This window comes from Eublepharis macularius, chromosome 2 (assembly GCF_028583425.1).
Source record: "Eublepharis macularius isolate TG4126 chromosome 2, MPM_Emac_v1.0, whole genome shotgun sequence".
In the NCBI taxonomy this organism is placed as follows: domain Eukaryota; kingdom Metazoa; phylum Chordata; class Lepidosauria; order Squamata; family Eublepharidae; genus Eublepharis; species Eublepharis macularius.
Window position 1 is genome coordinate 184,181,750 of NC_072791.1, and position 20,561 is coordinate 184,202,310.

General features: G+C 40.7%; 1 protein-coding gene across 3 annotated transcripts in view; it reads left to right on the plus strand.

Moving 5' to 3' along the window:
• The window catches only part of MBD5 (methyl-CpG binding domain protein 5), a 198,807-nt gene that overhangs the window by 135,546 nt on the left and 42,700 nt on the right, over positions 1-20,561 (plus strand). For all 3 annotated transcript variants that reach the window (XM_054971421.1, XM_054971422.1, XM_054971423.1), the window contains exons 4-7: positions 345-1,031; positions 4,308-4,410; positions 5,483-5,663; positions 7,381-9,516. In XM_054971421.1, coding sequence (XP_054827396.1) covers positions 919-1,031; positions 4,308-4,410; positions 5,483-5,663; positions 7,381-9,516 — 2,533 coding nt within the window. In that variant the 5' untranslated portion in view covers positions 345-918. The remainder of the gene's footprint in view (positions 1-344; positions 1,032-4,307; positions 4,411-5,482; positions 5,664-7,380; positions 9,517-20,561) is intronic.

Consider the following 20,561-nt stretch of genomic DNA (forward strand, 5'->3'; position numbering starts at 1 on the left):
ACCCTAGCAAAAAGGCAAGATATAAATTTTGTAAAATAAGTAACTAAATACCAAAAAATAAACCAATAAAATCCAAACAGCTTATTTAGGCAAACTAAATAAATATGCACATTCAGTAAAATGTTTGGAAGAGTATACTTTACCCCAAACTGCTCTTGAAACTTTCTTTTCTTTGATGTATTTCCCCTAACTCTCCTGCCTTTGATGTATTTCCCCTAAAGTTTATATTAAGAAAGTGTTTTAAGAATTACTAGGTTGAATCTGAGCCTCTTTGATGCACACGTCCTAGAAAACAGTAAACTTTGATTTGATGATTATATTAGCTGCTTGTTTTTTCTTTGCAGATTTTCTTGTTGGAACTATATCATCATGAGAGAATCAGAAGAGGTATCCTGCAGTACCTTGGATAATGAATGGAAGAGGACAAGAAAACAAAAAGAACATGGCATATAAGAGGATTTAAGACCTGGAACTCTTAGCTATAACAAACCTGTAAAAATGGGGCTTATTCTGTCAAAGTACAAATTACTGTAGGCAATCAAGTTTGGAGTCATGCTGTTGAACTAGAAATAAGTGTTTCTCTATTTTTGGCCAGTAACGGAACATTGATGGATTATGATTTTCCCAATTTGGAAACATTCATTTTTACCCATTTAGGCTATCTTCATGACTACATAAAGAACATTTCATACTTAATATTGATCAGAATGGGCAACTGAACTTGTCCAAACGCACAAACACAAAAATGGCAAATTTTGCAGACTTGGTTCCAAATTGAGCCAGAGCTTCCCAATGCACTTTTTACAATCTGGGAATCACTGTATGTATGGCCGCCTTCTGAAGGCCATGATGACATATAAAATAAGGATATCATCTTCTTGTTGATATCTTTGAAGAATAATAAGCAGAATCAGAAAAATGAATGGAGGCAAGGAATGTGATAGTGGGGACAAGGATGGAGGGCTGCCTGCAGTACAAGTTCCAGTTGGTTGGCAACGGCGGGTGGATCAAAATGGAGTTCTGTATATTAGGTGAGTGATTTAACGGGCATGTTTTGTAACTCAGAATTACTACTGAAGTGCAATCTTTTAAATACAACGCCTGTTTGCAGATAATCACAAAAACGTTCTGATGATACATGAAATTTACACTGACTTCCCCTTTTTCCCTTCCCCATTGGAATGAATAGCTCAGTACTCTTGATAGTGTCAATTTGTTCGGCACTAAGTCAATGAGCTATAGCATTTCAGGGGCTAGGAAAATGGTGCCTTCTGGGCTGAATCTGGCTAGTGAATGATCATCCATTGTCCCATCAATTCCCTGTGCCCTTCTAAAAAAAACAAGTTAGTATCTTTATAGTGATCTGTCCAGAAGCTGAGAGACCTGCAAGGAACATAGACTGTGGCCATGCATCTGCTTTACAGTCTGCCTTGTCCCCAGGCTTTGCGTGTGCTGGTGTTGGCAAGAGAGTGAAACCACACTCTGAGATGCAATCATTTGGTACAGAGTTCCTTGGATCATTCTGTTTCAGAATGTTTGTAAAAGACAGTATATTTGAATGACCCTCTGCGGAAACAAACAGCCCTCCCTCCCCATGGGAATTGAGCACGTCAGGACTCTCACCTAGTTTTTATTGGAAGGGATTTTTGTGCAGAGACTTGCTTACAAGGAGAAAATTCAGCTGTGCATTCCACACTTTTAAATTATGAAGAACTTAAAAGTAGCTGTTTGCATTGTAATCTATCATATGTAATCTAAATAAGATGGCCAAGATAATGCTACACCTTAAAATCTGGTAGACATGCTTACTTGAAACAATACAGTCGAATGAACTCTCTTTGTTAAGTCATTTATTTGAACATGTGAATGCCTACTTTGTCTCTTTCCCCTCTGTAATCTGCTCTAGTCTGGGTCAGCCACTCCTTTATATTGAAGATTCTGAAGTGTGTGTTTATTATTTTCCATGTTAAATATTTTTTAAGAAAAATATGCAATTCTGCCTTTCTTCCAACAATTTGGGACCCAGCTTTCTGCTGTTCTTTAGTCTGGGTAAGAGCTAAATGGTTTTTTTAAAAACCCTTTAAAAAACCATTGAAGCCAGCTCTGGAAGAATCCATAAAAATGGCTCTTCCGTGTTATAATGTACAGGCCCCACGCACTCCCCACCTGTGAGGTAGGTTTTCACTCCAAAACCGACAAGGTTGTTTGCTGGGGCTGGGAAGCCTCCAGTAGCATGTATTGGGGTGTAATTTAGAATTCCTTTAGTCTCACACTTTAAAACATAATTATATATCCGTCTTATATCCCAGCCCACAGTTAAGTAGGGGAAAAGCAGAAGCCCACATCTTTAAAATGAAATGACACTAGAGGCTAAGTAAAGTTCGTAAAGATAAACAGCAGGTTTATTCAACAGGCAGAGTTGGTATGTAGATAGGCAGGGAAAGGAAAGTTGAGGTAAATTTTGTTTGTTGAACAGAATAATTCACAAGCATTATGCACAATAGTCTTCTTAAAACTTAGTTTCAAATATTTACAGATCTTAGAAGTGAGAGATTGGTTGATTCAGGCTTAAGTTACTTAAACAAAGTTCCTTCATAGATTTCACTTCACAGCTTAGGTGTTCTGACTTCAGCACAGCTCTCTTTTCCTTTTACTCCAGACTCAGGGTACTCCACAGAGTCCAAACCCCCCTTTCCAAGCACTGTGCAAGAATTATTCGTCTACTGAAGACATAACCCTGATCTCTTGGCTAAAGAGAAGTCTCATTACTACCCACTTCCTCTGCCAACCGCACATTCCCAGTTCTGTCTTATCTGAGTAAAATTAGTGCTGGCTTTTCCACTTTAGTTCATCAACAAAAAGCTTTTCATCAACCTTAAGCTGTCCCAGTTAGGGCAAACTTTTATTTTCCTCTCACAGAGGATTCTCAGTCTGACCCTCCCTGATCAGATTCCAAGCTTCGACTCTCTATTGAGCACCAATTTGGTGTCAGCCCCAATTTGTTACCTTCTCACTGCCAAATCACAGGAGAGGGGGGCATCATGTCAGTCATCATCCCTTCAGGCAATGGATTTTTAATGCTTAACCTTTCACTCTCTGGATGCAGCATTGGTAGTCCTTGCATTTAATGCCCGTTCCATCACACATCTATAAAGAGGATGCCCTAAACATATAACATTATGTGTAAAAGGTAATTACAACTAAGGAAACGCAAACTTATTGGTGACCTTTCTATGAGTGAGTTACTACAACTCACCCTACTTTCCCAATGGTTCATCCTCTGTCAGTATGTAGCAACATTGAAAGGAGAAAGTCAAAACCTACAATGGCTGTCCGGGCTGAATATGGCATGCCTGAAGAATGGCTGGGGCTCACTTTAGGCTGTGGTGGTAGAGGTGGTGAAAAAGTCATGCTCCATGGGCAGAAATTGTTCCACCTGCCGAAATCGTCCCTTAGATCCAAGCCTGTTACGTGGTGTTAAGCCTGCATTGGCCTCATCCAGCAGTTGCACCTTACATTACAATGTTATGTTGTTGCCTAAGTATAGGCAATCTAACCAGCAATTTTACAAAGATAAGGAGCAATGTATTATTGATCATTGATTTTAAAAGTAGTAATATTATTAAACAAGTGTTCTCTGTACATAAGCAGTATTGCTGTGAAGGCCGCTTTTGCCCATTAAACATTTGGACATTAGTTTTCTAAACTGGATTTGTATCTTTTAGCTATGACACATTTGTTTATAACACTGTGGGAATTCTGTAGTCAGGAATAACTTAATTTAAAAATCTGTAAATATTCAAGTTTACAGATGTTATGTTTATTGAGTTGAATCCAAACTTTGATTTTTGCTGACAAATGTAATTTCCATCAGTGAACTGAATTTTCCTTTCTCCCCCTCCTGCAGCAGCCCACTGAGTCCCCCAAATTGCTGTTTCTGGGGGACAAGGAAGTAACCCTTAGGAACAGCTTGAAAGCTATGTGGTTGTTCCAAATGTTCCTATGCATTAAATGTTATCACTCTGTGCATTATTCATTAATACTCAGGTTGGTACCCTACAACACCCAGAAGAGCAATGGAACATCTTTTAAAAATCAGACCTTGAATTGTTGCACCTAAATGTAGGCTAAAGGAAAAATAGGTATTGTTCCAAACAAAAATATCATTTATTTTAATTTTTCTGAAAATATTGCTGTGTGATAGCAAAGCTATGCCCATTCATATATTGCTCCTTGAATTGTGTGTGAGACATGTTGTTTAAAAATATTGATTAATGTGTAGTTGTTATATTTTCTTATTCTTTCAGTCCTAGTGGGTCTTTATTGTCCTGTTTGGAGCAGGTCAAAACATACCTGCTGACAGACGGAACGTGCAAGTGTGGTTTAGAATGCCCTCTCATCCTTCCCAAGGTAAAAAATAGGATATCTGGGAATATGCTGAATATAAAAGTAATATATTGAACTAAATGTCTTGCAGTCCTGCCAAGAATGTTAATGACATGTTAGAGCATTTCAGAACTCAAGTTCTATCTCTTATTCGGTGAATACAGTTTGAATAGCCATTATTTTGTAGCAGGGTTTTTTAAAAGGTGCATTACTTAGTTGGCTAATACGATAAATTGGTACAAATAAGATCCTTTTAGTTTCTGTCTTGCTTTTTGGTTGTAAGAAGCAAACTATTTCCATATTCTGCAGTGACGCTTGAAGGAAAAAACCATCCCCCCCCCACTCCCTTAATAAATATCAAAGCGAACATACTGCTCAGGTGGTACCCAAAAACAACCCTATAATTATAAAAGTATGTTATAGTTCATGTATAACTCAAAGCAGTTACCATGCAGAATAACCACTGGTACATAAAAGTAATGCAAAATTATGAATGTGGTAAAAATATGGATATATTGACATTCACCTGGTTAAATGCAGATTTTAACACTGTTAGATGTATTGTCTCCCCATGAATGCAAGAGACATATTACGCATGGAATGAAATACTATTTTCCACCAGTCTCATGAAATTTGCCTTCTTTCTTCCTAGCTGCTAAAATACTTGTCAAAGATCTGTTCCCTCATTTTAATTTCCCTCAGGTTCCCGTGCTGTCTCCTATACTGCCTCTTTCTGGAGGCAGCTATCTGTGAGAACTCTTAAAACAATTAAGGTTGCTTATTGGGGAGTTTAAAGAAGGGCTATGTGATGACCCAAGCAGAAGAAGCCCAGGCCCTATAGTAAGGCACTAAAAAGCATGAGCCAGCAGAGCTTTATGGAGAACTGGTTGTCCTGCAATTACTGAAAACTGGGAGGGAAATAATGATGTTCCCAATGAACTTTGATTTCCTCTGAAGTATGATTTATGAAGACAGCGAATAAAGGCAACTTAATTTTTAACTTGATTGGATTTCCAGCTGAAGAGGGGGAGAGGGGATTTGAGACTTGTAACACAATAGCATTGGTAACATTGTGGTTCTGATGTGACTTTTTAAGGTATTTAATTTTGATCCTGGAGTTGCTGTGACACAAAGAACAGCTGAAGATGTTAAAGCCGATGAAGATGTCACTAAGCTATGCATTCACAAAAGGAAAATTATTGCAGTGGCTACACTACATAAAAGCATGGAAGCTCCCCATCCCTCTCTGGTTCTGACTAGTCCTGGTGGTGGAACAAGTAAGTAGTGGGGGGGGGGGTTTGCAAGAGGAAGAAAAGATAATACTGCTGACATGCATGCCTTTAGAAGTTATTGTTTTGTTGAAATTATTTACAAATTGCATTTGTTGATAAAATATCAAAATAAAGAGTGTGCGTACAAAAACAAACCAAAATAGAACCCTTGGAGTGACTTTGTAGAACAAGTAATGTATTCTGCCATGGTAACTAAAGCATGGCACAAAGTAAATTTTACAGAGTAATTGTGCTTTGCCCGATTAGTTATTAGTCCCCCTTCTGTTCCTCTTTCTAGCATCACATAACTTTAGGTGAATCATATCTCAGTGATAGTGGTTTATATGCAGAAGATCTCTGGTTCAGTCCCTCATTTCTCCCAAGTAAAGAACCTCAGATAGTTAGGTTAGGACAGACTGTTGCTTTGATGAGGCATTGCTAATTAAAATAGACTCGGGCTTCCCAACCTTTTAGAGTCTGTGGGCACCTTTTGAATTCTGACACATGGTGGTAGGTGCAAGGACAAAATGGCCACAGCAGGAGGAACCACACAGAGGAAACCCAAGTACAGAGGAGAAGAGGGATAATTTTAAAATACACTGCACAAGAGGGGCAAGAGAAAGTAAAACCAACACAATGGTGGCAGCTGCCACTGAAACAATGCTATTTTAATCTGCATAGCTAGTCAGATCTTCAGTGGCTATGCAACAACCCCACCCACTTTCTAAAAAAACGTGGTGGGTGCCAAGAAAAGTGTTGGTGGGAGTCATGGCACTCAAGGGCATCATATTGGGGACCCCTGAAGTAGATAGCACTGGCCTTGCTGAGCTACATGCATTACCTCAGCAGGAGGGATATTAATATGTTAATGTATAGAAACATTATATAAATGCAGTGCAGAACTTCATCTGTTGGTGAAAAGCTGAAATGTTAGGGATATGCATTCTAGAATGTTGAACACCTGTGAGAACTGGAAGAAAGCCAAGCAAGTTGAGAAGAAGGTGATATCCCAGACCATGCATTAGCTTGGTGGAACACATCCTTCCTATTTACACATGTACATACTTGGCCCAGAACTCTGCTCCAAGTCAATCATGGCCGAGGCCTTGAGAGCAGTACCACATCCCATCATGCTGAACAGTAAAGAGCCATCCTAGTAGTTGCTCATAATGTATTGGGATTTAATGTCTTTGATCAAACTGTGTTTTTTTTTAAACAATTTTTTTATTTTTTTAAAAAAACCAACCAAACAAACAAACAAAAACAATGTACAGAAGTAAAATAGAACAACAACAAAGTCTTAGTGAACTATATACAATTATATGCATAGATGTGAAATTTGTGTTTGATCAAACTGTTTGATAACCACTGGTATGTTTTGATATATGCAGGTTAACCTTCTCTGCTCACACTTACTTTTCCTTTATAATTTGCTTTAAAAGAGATTCAGATAGCCCATGGATGGCCACATTTGGACTCAGGGGAAACATTCTCCACACCTCTTCAGTGGTGACATGGCAACACAGCAGAGGTCACGTTAACATTTTCTTCAGTTTAGGAAAGGTAGTGCCTGGGCCTTTCACCCTAATCTCTGATTCAAGGCCTCTCTGCATCTAGCGTGTGCACGCAATATCCTGCAGTTCTGTGCATAGGAAAGAATTTAACTCTATTATAGTATTTTTGTTTAGTTGAATTACAGTAATGTGTATTTTTTCTAAATCAGGTGCAACTCCAATAGTACCATCACGAGCAGCAACTCCAAGATCAGTGAGGAATAAATCACATGAAGGGATTACAAATTCTGTGATGCCAGAATGTAAGCCTCCTTTCAAGTTGATGATGGGGGCCTCAAATGCCATGGGTAGGCTCTATGTGCAAGAGATGACTGGAAGCCAGCAACAAGAACTTCATTCTGTCTATCCCAGGCAGAGATTGGGCAGTAATGAACATGGACAGAAGTCTCCATATCGGGGCAGTCATGGAGGAATGCCTAGTCCAGCTTCATCAGGATCACAAATATATGGAGATGGCTCAATCTCTCCTAGGACAGACCCACTGGGAAGCCCAGATATTTTCACAAGGAACAATTCCGGTTTTCATGGAGCACCTAACTCTAGCCCTGTTCATATGAACAGAACTCCTTTATCCCCACCTTCAGTAATGCTACATGGTTCTCCTGTGCAGTCATCTTGTGCAATGGCTGGAAGGACTAATATACCTCTTTCCCCAACCTTGACCACAAAAAGTCCAGTAATGAAAAAACCCATGTGTAACTTTTCAGCTAGTATGGAAATACCACGTGCAATGTTTCACCACAAACCACCCCAAGGCCCTCCACCACCACCTCCACCTTCTTGTGCTCTTCAGAAAAAGCCATTGACATCAGAGAAGGATCCACTTGGCATTCTTGACCCTATTCCTAGCAAACCAGTGAATCAGAATCCTGTTATCATTAATCCAAGTACTTATCACTCTAATGTCCACTCTCAGGTACCTGTGATGAATGTAAGCATGCCTCCAGCCGTTGTCCCTTTGCCAAGTAATCTCCCTTTGCCAACTGTAAAACCTGGTCATACAAACCATGGGAGTCATGTGCAAAGAGTTCAGCACTCTGCTTCAACCTCTCTCTCACCCTCACCAGTAACATCACCAGTTCATATGATGGGGTCTGGAATTGGAAGGATTGAGGCTTCGCCCCAAAGATCACGATCATCTTCCACATCATCCGATCATGGAAATTTCATGATGCCTCCAGTAGGACCACAGTCATCTTGTAGTAATATTAAAGTTCCTCCTCGATCACCGAGGTCAACAATAGGATCTCCTAGACCATCCATGCCATCAAGTCCTTCTACCAAGACTGATGGACTCCATCAATATAAGGACATCCCTAATCCATTGATTGCTGGAATGAGTAATGTATTAAATCCTCCAAGCAATGCAGTTTTTCCACCCGCATCTGCTGGAAGTGGGCCTATAAAAAGTCAGCCTGGCTTGCTGGGGATGCCTTTAAATCAGATCTTGAACCAGCATAATGCTGCCTCTTTTCCAGCTAGTAGTTTACTCTCAGCAGCAGCCAAAGCACAGCTAGCAAATCAAAATAAACTTGCTGGTAACAATAGCAACAGCAGTAGCAACTCTGGAACAGTTGCCAGTGGTGGCAGCAATGATGGACATAGCACTTTAAACACCATGTTTCCTCCTACTGCCAACATGCTTCTACCATCAAATGAAGGGCAAAGTGGTCGAGCAGCACTACGAGATAAACTGATGTCTCAACAAAAAGACCCTTTAAGGAAAAGGAAACCACCAACCACTACAGTATTGAGTTTGCTTAGACAGTCTCAGTTGGATAGTTCTGGAGTTCCTAAATCTGGGCCTGATTTAATAAGAAAGCAGAACCAAGGATCATTTCCCATCACTTCTATGTCCCAGCTACTTCAGTCCATGAGTTGTCAAAGCTCTCATATGAGCAGCAATAGCACTACTGGTTGTGGGAGCTCAAATACTGTTTTGCCTTGCTCTGCTAACCAGCTGCATTTTACAGACACTAATATGAGCTCTGGCAATCTTCAGAATTCACTGACACAGAATATACCTCTAAGAGGGGAAAGTATGCATTGCCAGAATTCAAACACTAACTTTGGCCATGGAACTAGCCCCATTCCAAACAACCATCTTACAGGCTTAATAAATCAGATGCAAGCCAGTGGGAATTCTGGGGTGCTCAGTCAGTCTGGAATGGCATTAGGAAGCTCATTACATCTGAACCCAGCTCAGCCAAGAATCCAAGCAGCCTCCACTCCAGTGATACCAAACAGCGTTGTGAGCAGTTGCAATCAAACAAGTCCTGAAACAGGTATGTTTCTAGCAGGTATCTATATATCTGAGAGTTTGAATGAGAGTATTTTTAAATATGAATTCTATTGCTAGTTATAGAGGTGTTCATTTTTGAGTGAATGCACAGAAATAAATGTTTTTCCTCTGTCTTCTTTGAATTACGTTGAGGTTTATATGTTTGTTTGTTTACAATATTTACAGTCCACCTTTCTCGTTGAGAATCAAGGCAGATTACACAGTGCGAGTCAAATACGATCAACAGGCTGGTACATCAAATAAACAATGCAATTAAATTTGGATCACAGAAATTTGAAAATAAGCAGAAATCTGAAACAGAGCTGAAATAAACCATAAGCATTTAAACATGACATGTTAAACAATGCAGAAATTACCTGATAGGAGCATACTTATATCAACAGACAGTACATAGTACATAATAGTATAGTCTACAGTCCCCATCCCTTTACTAAAGCATCTTTCTGAATCATTTCATTACAGTACAGCCTGTGTACCTGTGTAAAAAATCCTCTTGAATAATTCAGTTTAGCACAGTTTCTAAGGTCCAACAATATAACCTTCATTTATGTTCCAGAAGATCTAGATCATGTCCAATAGAATTTTTGATTGATTTTATGTTGACTAATTCATAAATGCTAGGGTTGAAAAAATATTTACATTTTTTCTAATGTTGGATGTGTGTATCCTCTACTGTGCACCTCTACAGGCAATTCATTCCATCAGCCCAAGGCACATTCTGTCAGTGGAGGAAAACGTGATGTGACATGGCTTGTTTTGATGGAATACATAACACATGGAGCACCACACTTTATTTTTCAGAGGGAGATTTCCTACGTCCAGGAATTTCCCTGTCCCCATTATTGGTAATATTAGATCTTTAATAGTGGTCGAGTAATATCTTAGAAATCAGAGTACAATGAGAAACCAACTTTGAGAATTTTGGGATTTTTTTCTGAAGAAAACAAGGAAAATGAAGCAGGTTGTGTTGCTGCACTTGATCTGGAAGTAAGCTGCATATAATTTTTGGTTTCATAATAGGGGTTTTGAGCAAGATACTACTAACAACTGTGTCTAAACTAGTCTTTGAAAGGATGGGATGATTTTATTGCCTGTAATATAAGTAGTTGAAAACTAAAACAGCCTGGGCCCAGAAAAGGAGGCATTTCCTGGTACATTCTACAGACATTTGGTTTGTTTTGCTGTGTTACTTGTCTTTTTAGGGACAAGAAAAATTAGCTGCTGCAAAGTTACATAATTAGTATGTGTGTTGAATATTTTGGCCTTGATGTATAGCCCAATAAGATAGAGCTGGTTGGGTATTGGATAAGGGTTTGGGGATACATTGAACTCTGAGGATATGTAATCCACACAGGCTGGCTTCAAATGTTAGCAACTGCTGCTTTCTCCATTCATAAAGGCATAAGAATCAAGAGTTCATTAATATCAGGCAAGGCAGTTTCACAGCCTGGAAACTATGCTCTGAGATATCTGAAACTTGCTGTGGCTAGAATCTGAGGTTTTGGTTTGTGTTTTACAAAACTCACATGAGCACCCCCACTCCTGTGGGAAGTAAAGTATATGCTAGCACTGACTGGTGGTCATTTACTGTCATGGTAATCAGGGTTTGATTATGACAAATTTTACTGAATATTTCTCAGCTTTTGACCCATAAAAGTCATCTTATTTGCAATGTGACAAGGTTTTATCTGTGTCAGAGGCAGCAGGCAACTGTTTTGTCCTTGATGTACAATACTCAGCCTGCATCACTAATTTTAAACAAAAGCCACCTCCCTACTAATGGGGAGATTCAGAACTTTGGGCGGGGGGGGGGGGGGCGAATGGCGTGCTGTTATGATTTTAGATAGCCCTTTCTCCCAACTTGCAATAGTTTCTGATAGCTTGTGGAGGAAAATTGTTTTATATCTTTCACTCTACCATCAGGATAAATTCTCGGATCCTAGATTTATCCCCCCGGTCCTTAAATAATATGCACCTTATAGGAATCGCATCTTAACATAATAGAGCTGGGTGATGACATTAGGCACATGTGTCTGGAATTTGTTTATCATGTGCATACATTATAAATATACCTATATAAAAAAAATTGGGAAATTTGATGGACCACTGAAAACAATGCCTATGAAATAGTTTCTCTTTACAAATAAGTGATATTTTTTTAAGGCAAGGCTTTTCACCTTCAAAGTGTATAGCATGAAAATGTCCTCCAGTGGAAAAAATTCAGAAATTTGGAGCAATGCTTAAAAAAAAAGTCCTATGGTGATTTTTCCTTTTGGAAGGAGTGAAATGAAGGACAAGATTTTTTTGCAAAATATGTTGTATGAAAAAAAATGTGTAAAACAATCTACAGGTTTAGATAACAATAATTGCTCAACATAGATGACATTTTCAAGCATATTTTTTGTTTAAATGAAAATAATTTTGGCAACAATGAATATGCTGTAATACGTTTAATGATAATACAGTATTACAGAATTCAGTGTTTTCATTGTTAAAGTATAACTTAATATCAGTCATTGAGTCTGTATAGCTGTGTGTGTGTTACTTGCCCAAGGTCAGCAAGCTTCCGTGGCAGAGTGAAGATTTGAACCTGGGTCTCCAAGATCATAATCTGACACTCTAATATAGGGGTCCCCAACCTTTTTGAGCCTGTGGGCAGCTTTGGGATTTTGAGAGAGTGTGATGAGCACCATCCTAAAATGGCTGTCAGGGGAGGCAGAGCCAAATCTGATAACTTCCTTCTCATTTTACAAAATAATCGTAGAAGGTTGAGGAAAGGAGGAAGAGAGGGGGGAATATAAAGAATGAAAGGCTAAAGGGGGAATGGACCCACACATTCACTAAGGAAAGCCTGGATGCTTACCAGTCCTCCAGATTCTTCAGTGGCGGCGACTGCTGCTGCAGCTGTTGAAAACCCTTTCATTTGAATGAGAGCAGTTAATAACAAATCCTGCCTTGCAATGGCCTTGCCCACTTTCTAGAATGCTCAGCAGGCTCCAGGAAAAGTTCTGGTGGGCACCATGACACCCATGGGCACCACTTTGAGGAACCCTGCTCTAACCATTATACACACACTCTTTCTCAAGTGATGAGTATACTCATGATTTTTCTTACAGAAAATGAAGGCATTTATAACTTATGAATACTGTAAATGTGTCAAATACTACAACTCTACATCCTGTGTTATAAAGGATACATTTTATTTTGTTAAATCAGTAATCGAAGTTTAGGTTTGATAAGAAACATAAGTATTACATATGTTTCAACTTTCCCCCAAATTTCCACACACACCCTCCTAAAAGGAAAAATGTTTTTCCCCCAAGGCTTAACAATTTCTGGAAAATTTACCAGGGGTGTGTTCTAGCTGCTTCTGTATCTCAATATCGTTGAACATCGAGCTTTTTCCACCCCCTCTCAGCAAATGGAAAAAACTCCATTCTTTTATATGCAGGTGACATGGTTCTGTTCTCTCTTACCTGTATTGGCCTAAGGAGAATGTTGTCTAGGTCTAGCAACTTCTGCAAAGACAAAGTGTCAACCACACCTGGACTAAGGTGAAGGTCTTCAGGAAGAGGCCCTGTAAATTCCAGTGGCTTGTTAATTGCGTTCCAATTGACTGGTGTGGCAATTTTAAGTCTCTAGGGGTAACAATTAGTGAAAGCCTTTCCTGGAAGGCCCATTTGGCAATCCCAAAGTCCCTTGTTCTGCGAACAATTGGAGCCATTTAAAAAAAAAAAATTTTAAGGAGAATTCTGACCTTGCTCCAGCAGCTGTGTTGCAGGCTGAACCACATCTCCCCTCAGTCAGGGCTCAGGTGCAAATTGTTTGAGCGGGAAAGGAATACTTTATCCAGGCATCTTTTAAGGCAACTCCAAACCGTCTTGCAGAGAAACCACATGGCTTATGGGATCTAATGAGGTTCTCATTGTTATTTCTTACCAGCTAATTCCTAGAGTGACCCGCTAGATGACTCCAGACTTTGGACTGGGCATTCAGTTTAGATGCTGCATTTGACAGGAGCATCGTGTGCATCTCCAGAACAAAGGGACCATAACTGAGTTCCCTACTTTTTAAAGTTCACCTTCAGTAGATTCAGAATTTTTACTTTTTGAACTTCACCTTCAGTAGATTCAGAATTGCTTTCGCTACTATGCATTTTCAAACTATGCTAGCAACCATGTTAAAAGGTCACTACACTCGAAAACCTGTTGCCCAGTGCTCATGTCTCTGTAGAGACTTAGAATTGGAAGACCTTCTTTTTTATGTTGTTGTTCTGCTTTCTTAATGTGGAGCCTTGATCCAAATTTCTTTCGGCTATCTTAGTTAGCCTTGATCTGGTTTGGTGATGGAAAATATGATTTTCCGTGGAAAAAATGCCAGTGTAGACCCACATATCACCCATATGGTTTCGGTGTATGCTTTGGCTGCTACACAAATTGAGCTAGAGTCATGCTCAAGGCCCAACCTTCTGCAGCTTGATTTGCATGTTTATTATAGTGGTGGTTTCTGGTTTTAGAGGGTTAGGAAATTTTATTTCTTATTAACCCCTATATTTTATGTTCACTCAGTTTTATCTAAGATTATAACAGCCTTTGGCCATTTGTATAATAATAATAACAAATTATTACTACTATGTAAACTGATTGACTACAACCATCATAAAGACAGAATGTGTAAACCTATAATAGTCTCAGCACAAAGTAGAAAGTCTCTATTTGTACTGGTCTGTGAAAAGCCAGGAAAAGCAATGCTGTCAAGGAACACAGTTGTGAAGCCATATCTATACATATAAGACCGTATGTTGAATAATGAAAGGTGCTAATAGTCATAGATGTTTCCATGTTCTCCTCACCCCGGCAGCCCCATCAAACCCCAGGAGAGTTGAGTCCCGGTTTTACAGGACACGTGGACTAACAGTAACATGGGTCAATAGGCTGGACGGGGAAGGGGATGGAATTGTCTTTCTTGCTCCTTCTGTCAAAGGAACTCAGCTGAAAGGAGAGGCCAGTTTTACCCCTGTCCTCAGCACTGCATGCCCCACACTAACCCCCATGGCTGTTGGTTCATTTGGGTCCCGTGCACCTGGGAGTCAATTTTCTTGCCATTGAATGGGGCTGCTTGTGGGGAGGGGACTATGGGAAAGATCCCTGATCCTTGCACTCATGCCTCACAGGATCTAACCCAGGCTGTTCACTTAAAACAGGATCATATGACTATGTAAAGGTTAAAATTATCACAGGAATAGTTTACACTTAACAGTGTGATATGGTAGCTAAAAAGGCAAATGCAGTTTTGAGCTGTTTAAACAGAAGCATAGTGTCCAGATCATGAGAAGTGATGGTATCACTCTGCTCTGCTCTGCTTAATCTCACCTAGAGTATTGTGTTCAGTTTGGGGCACTACAATTTAAGAATGTTATAGACCAGGTGGAACATGTCCAGAGGAGGGCAATGAAGATGGTGAGGGGTCTGGAGACCAAGTCCTATGAGGAAAGGTTGAAGGAGCTCAGAACGTTTAGCCTGGAGAGAAGATGACTGAGAGGTGATATGATAGCCATCTTCAAGCACTTGAAGGGCTGTCATATAGAGGATGGTGCAGAGTTGTTTTCTGCTGCCCCAGAAGGTCGGACCAGAACCAACAGCTTGAAATTAAATCAAAAGAGCTTTGGGCTAAACATTAGGAAGAACTTACTGACAGAGCGGTGCCTCAGTGGAACAGGCTTCCTTGGGAGGCCGTGGGCTCTCCTTCTTTGGAGGTTTTTAAGCGGAGTCTAAATGGCCATCTGTGAACCTGGGCAGATCATGAGGGGGAGAGCAGAATGGGCTACATCAGTGCTTAGTTCTCATGGCCTTCTTACATGCCCAGGGTAATGCCGAACACCACCTTGGGGTCAGGTATCAATTTTCCCCAGGCCAGTTTGGCTAGGGATCCAGGAGGTGTTTTGCCATCTTCTGGGCATGGAGCAGGAGTCACTGGGGCAGTCGGGGGGGGTAGTTGTGAATTTCCTGCATTGTGCAGGGGGTTGGACTAGATGACCCTAGAGGTCTCTTCCAACTCTATGATTCTGTGATTCTACTAATTGTATGAATATCTTTAGAAGATATATGAAAAGGAATTCCATGCAAAACACATCTATAATGTTCAATTCACAGGTGTAATGTTCAATTCAAAAATAATTAATTATTGATTTTAAAAACCCTTTCAGAATAGGGAACATTGCCCTTCACCTGTAGTTTAAAAACAGATAACAGCATTTTTTCACAATGCACTTTCAGCAGAATGTCATTCATCATTTTAATTTTTGGGTTTCACGAACCACGGAACTGGACCAGTTATGAACCGGTTCATGGAGTTTAAATGCCCCTTTCCAGCCTTAACAGCAGCAGGGAAAGGGGCCTTTAACAGTTTAAAGGGCCCTTTCCTGCCTTGCAAGCGGCAGGGTCCTTTAAACTATCAGCTGGCAGCCTGCCGCCTTACATATGAGCTTTGTATGTAATAACCAATACCTTGAATTGAGCACAGTAACTAATAGGTAGCCAATTGAGTGGCTGTGGAACTGGAAGTTGCTCTGTTATGGAATCAGTGGTTGTAGTTGTGACATATCTCTAAAAATGCACTTATATTTTTCTTCATTTAACCCCCGTCTTATCATCATCCTTGAGGCAGCTTACAAACATTATTATCCACATATGAAATCTCAAAACTTAAGCAGTAAAAAAAACCCAGAAAACATAATTAGTAGGAAGACAACTAATAAAAGCAGATATGGAAGCAGCATTCTGATGCATCATTAGAAAGCACTTTTAGCCAGTGTTAGAGACCACAAAGTAACCAAGAGTTTTATGGAATTGCTATTCAAATATAGCTTAACTTTTACATTATAATGGAATTAACCTTTTTTGCTAAGAACTCAGTTTTATATATCTATGTCAGTATTTGCATTTCTATTTATTGTGGCATGCAGGAATATGACTAGGATTTAATTGGCAATAGCTCATAAATATTTATTTCATCGTAACTAGGCTACTTTATTTTTATCTTATATTTAATTTTATTTAAAGTATTAAGCACCCCAAAATGTCCAGTGGCATTTATTTCAAAACTTCTATATGGGGGGTGGGAAAAATGATGGAGAATCAAATCCATAGTTAACATCTGTTACAGACAATCAGAACAGTTGTGTTTAAAAGAAATCCTATAAGTAACATTTTACCATCATGGGCAAAAGTCAAGATTCTTGGATTAGGCTTTTACTTTGAATAAATATTATTTTGAATTAATATTTACTAATTATAACACATATCTCAAAGAATGGCCGTCAAAACACTTTTTTATCCAAACAGTTGTATTCAACAATCCATGGACAAAAGTCGCACATTTTACTGTGTTACTATGTTACTGTGTTCCTCTCAGTACCTTGGTAATATCATTCCTGGAATCACAGGATCCATGCAAAGTAACAGCCGTAAAGATCTCCCTTGCTAGGCTTAATGAGAGGTGATGCATCTTTATACTAAGGTTGTTTGGAGGGTTTTTTGTTTTTGTTTTGTCTGGTTAAATTCTGCTCTGTTAGTAAGTAATATTGAATTTTGTCTGTACTTTGGCTTCCTCTTTCCAGTGCTATTTTGCTATGATTGTGGAGTTGCCAAAAAAGTGATTGATGCTTTCTTCTCTCAGCAGTTTTCTGCCACTTATTAAAGAATAAAATAATGCATCGCTGACATCAAATTAACCTCCATTTTTTATTTACGTTTTGTTGGGCTTCAGGATGTTTCTTGTGCTGTGCTAACTTAAAAATGCCCTTGAAAACTCCCTGTATTTAGGAACTGTTTATCCTCTCACCTGATAAACACTTATTTTATATGCTGTTTACATTGCTTCCAATGCAACAATCTCTATCAATCATCAGGAAGTAAAAAAAAAAAAAATTCCAGACTTTAATTATTGAATACTAAAATATTGAAAAGCAAAATAGTTTACTTCAATAGAACATTATTCAAATGAAAGAGGTACCTATGCATATAAAGGCTGTGTATCCATTGAGCTCTGAAGTACTTTTGCAATATATATTATTGTACAACGTGCTTGACCATCTGGAATTCAATGTGGGTGTCCGGGGTCTGAGTCCCAGCCCCCAGACTTGCCAGGAGGGAACAGGGAGGCAACTAGGAGGCAACCAGGAGGCAGCGACCCTGCCACCCCAGCCAGCAACCAAGTCCAGAACCTGCCTACTCCAGGGGGAAAGGGCGAAAGGCCAAAGCCTCAGAGGGCTGGACGAAGCAGGGAGACACCAGCTAGTCCCACTCTCCAGGGGGAGGAGAGTGGGCTAAGCAGGCCAGAGGAAAAGGGCCAATGCAGGGGGAATAGGGACCCAGCAGCAGCCCAAACAGAGCCCTTACCAGCCAAGGAGGAGAAGCAGCCACTACAGCCCAGAGCCACACCCCGGCTAGAGGACAGTTGCTAGGAGCCAAGCCCCTCCAGGTGGAGCTGCCACAGGCATTCTGGGGGAAGAGATGGGTAGTCCCGCCCAGCATCAATGAGCAGGCAGCCCAGAAGCTGGCCAGGGCAATTCCTCACGAGCAAGGCCAGGGAAGCTCAGCAGCACAGAAGCCGGCTGGGGCAGCTCCTCGTGAGCAAGGCCAAGGAGACCTCAGCTGGGGATGGCTCGCATTCAACCCCACCCTGCCAACAAGGCAAGGAAGCCTAGAAGGGATTAGTGATAGGAGGGAAACACCTGAGGGGAGGCACAGCTGGGCCAAGTCAGGAGAGGGAACAAGCCTGGAAGGAGGGTGGGGCGGAGAAAGGAAACCCTATAAAGGGTGGCTAGGAAGAGCTCTGAGGTGGTGGTGGGTGTGAGTAAGGAGTGATGGCGTGGAGCGAGAGCAGAGCAGTGTGAGAGTGGAGGCTTGGAGGAGAGTTCTGGGAGAGGAGGAGGAGGAGAAGATGAAGATGAAGATGAAGATGAAGATGAAGATGGATGCAGGGGGTGAGCCAGGTTGAATAGGCCAGCGAGTGGACTGAGAGGGAGTCTGGGTGATGTATACCACTCCTCCTTTCACAGAGCAGGGTCCTGCAGCATCCCTGGTGCCCCTCTGGCGGCAGCGACAAGCCCTGACAGTGGGAACCCAGGTTCAAATTCCTCCTCTGTCAGAGAGGTCACTAGCTTTTTACAATTCCACTGAAGGACACCCTTCTAAGACCTTTGGGTTCAGTTGACTTAGAAGATTGTAGCCTTGCTTAGGATTGCTCTGTACATGGTCTTTGCATCATAACTTCATACAGCGGATGTGAGTTAAAACACAATGGGTACTGTTTTGAGCTTTTGGGAGGGGGAGCAGGATGGTGATGAATTTACAATCATAATTGTCAGTCCCTGGCAAATAAATCCCCAAGTTCTCCTCGGTGATCACACAGTTGATTTGGTTGAAGTAACTTTTATTAGAGATCTATCAGGTTCAAGGTGCTCAGACAGTGGAATTGGCAGAAGTGACATATTGAGGGAAAGCATGATTAGTTACAGGTTAATGTCCTGCGCCCAGGTTAGTAGCCCGTTGAAATTCTGGTGCAAGTGCCAGAGGCAAAAAGTATCCGTTTAGACTACGATTAGCAACAACAGCAAATTGGATATGAAATCATCCCTGTTCTCAGGGATGATACAATTCAGACTAGTTGCATCTGGCCTCAAGACCGTTGACTACAGAAGCGAAAGAGTTTAACTTCAAAGCAGAGATAACACACTGAACTTCCAAATAACAGGCATTGAAAGGTATTCAGAACTCTCCATAGTGTCAGAGGATTAATAGGTTGCACATAACATACACATGGCATGTACTGCAAGCAGGCATACATGACATACTGCCCCCTCCAAAATCAACTCCCCTCCCTTCATGGGTCCCAGTTTATGAGGAAAAGCTTTATGGAATTTGAGAATCAGTTTTGGGGCGTTTACATCAGAGGCTTTCACCCACTCACTCTGCCCCTCATCAAAATGCATCCAACAAATTAAGTAAAACAATACTCCTCGTTTTAGCTTCGAGTGCAGGATTTCTTTATAGTGCTTCTGTCCATCCATGAGAAGAGGGGTAGGGGGAATCCTGCAGTCTGGATGCCATTTGTCAGGAGAGGGAGCTTTCTTAGGAGGCTGAAATGGAAAACTGGGTGGATATTCTTTTAAGTTCTTGGGTAGTTTTACCTCCACTGTTACTTCATTTATTATCCTTGTGATCAGAAAGGGGCCCAAGAATTTCCAGCCTAGCTTCTTGCTTGGCTGCTCTTCCCATAAGTGCTTAGTAGAGATGTATACATAGTCTCCCATTTGTAGCTCCCAAGGAGATGATCTCTTTTCATCAGCATATTTTTTGTAATCCTCTTTGGCTTTTTCAAGAGTTATTTTAATTATATCCCATTGTTTTGTCAGTTTAGTCTACCGCTCCCTCAGGTCACCTGGCTGCTTAGTTTCTGGGGGTCTGGGTAAATGGTATCGCTGTGCCTTCATATCCTTGAGCCACCATGAAAGGGGAGGTGCCTGTGGATGCGTGGACGGTGTTGTTATAACCATATTCGGCAAAAACTAGAAAGTCGGTCCAATTATCCTGTTGGTAATTGATATAACATCTTACGAACTGTTCCAGTACTTGATTAACCCTTTCGGTTTGACCATCCATCTTGGGATGATGGGCGGAGCTGAACCCCTGCTCAATTCCTGCTACTTTTAATAGCTCCCACCAGAAGTTGGCAACAAATTGTACTCTGCGATCTGAGATTACCTTACCAGGAAACGAGTGCAGCCTTACCATGTGCTGCGTGAATAGATTGGCCAGTCTCTTTGCAGTGGGGATTTTAGAGCAAGGGATGAAATGAGCTTGTTTAGAAAATAAATCCACCACCACCAAAATCACAGTTTTTCCCTTAGAGGGCGGGGAAGGTCGGTGATAAAATCCATGGCCAGGAAGGGATCTCTAGGGGCTGTAGCAGTCCAGGCAGCTTGCCCCCCCCCAAGTTTTCCCCATTAAGCATACTTGGCAGGCA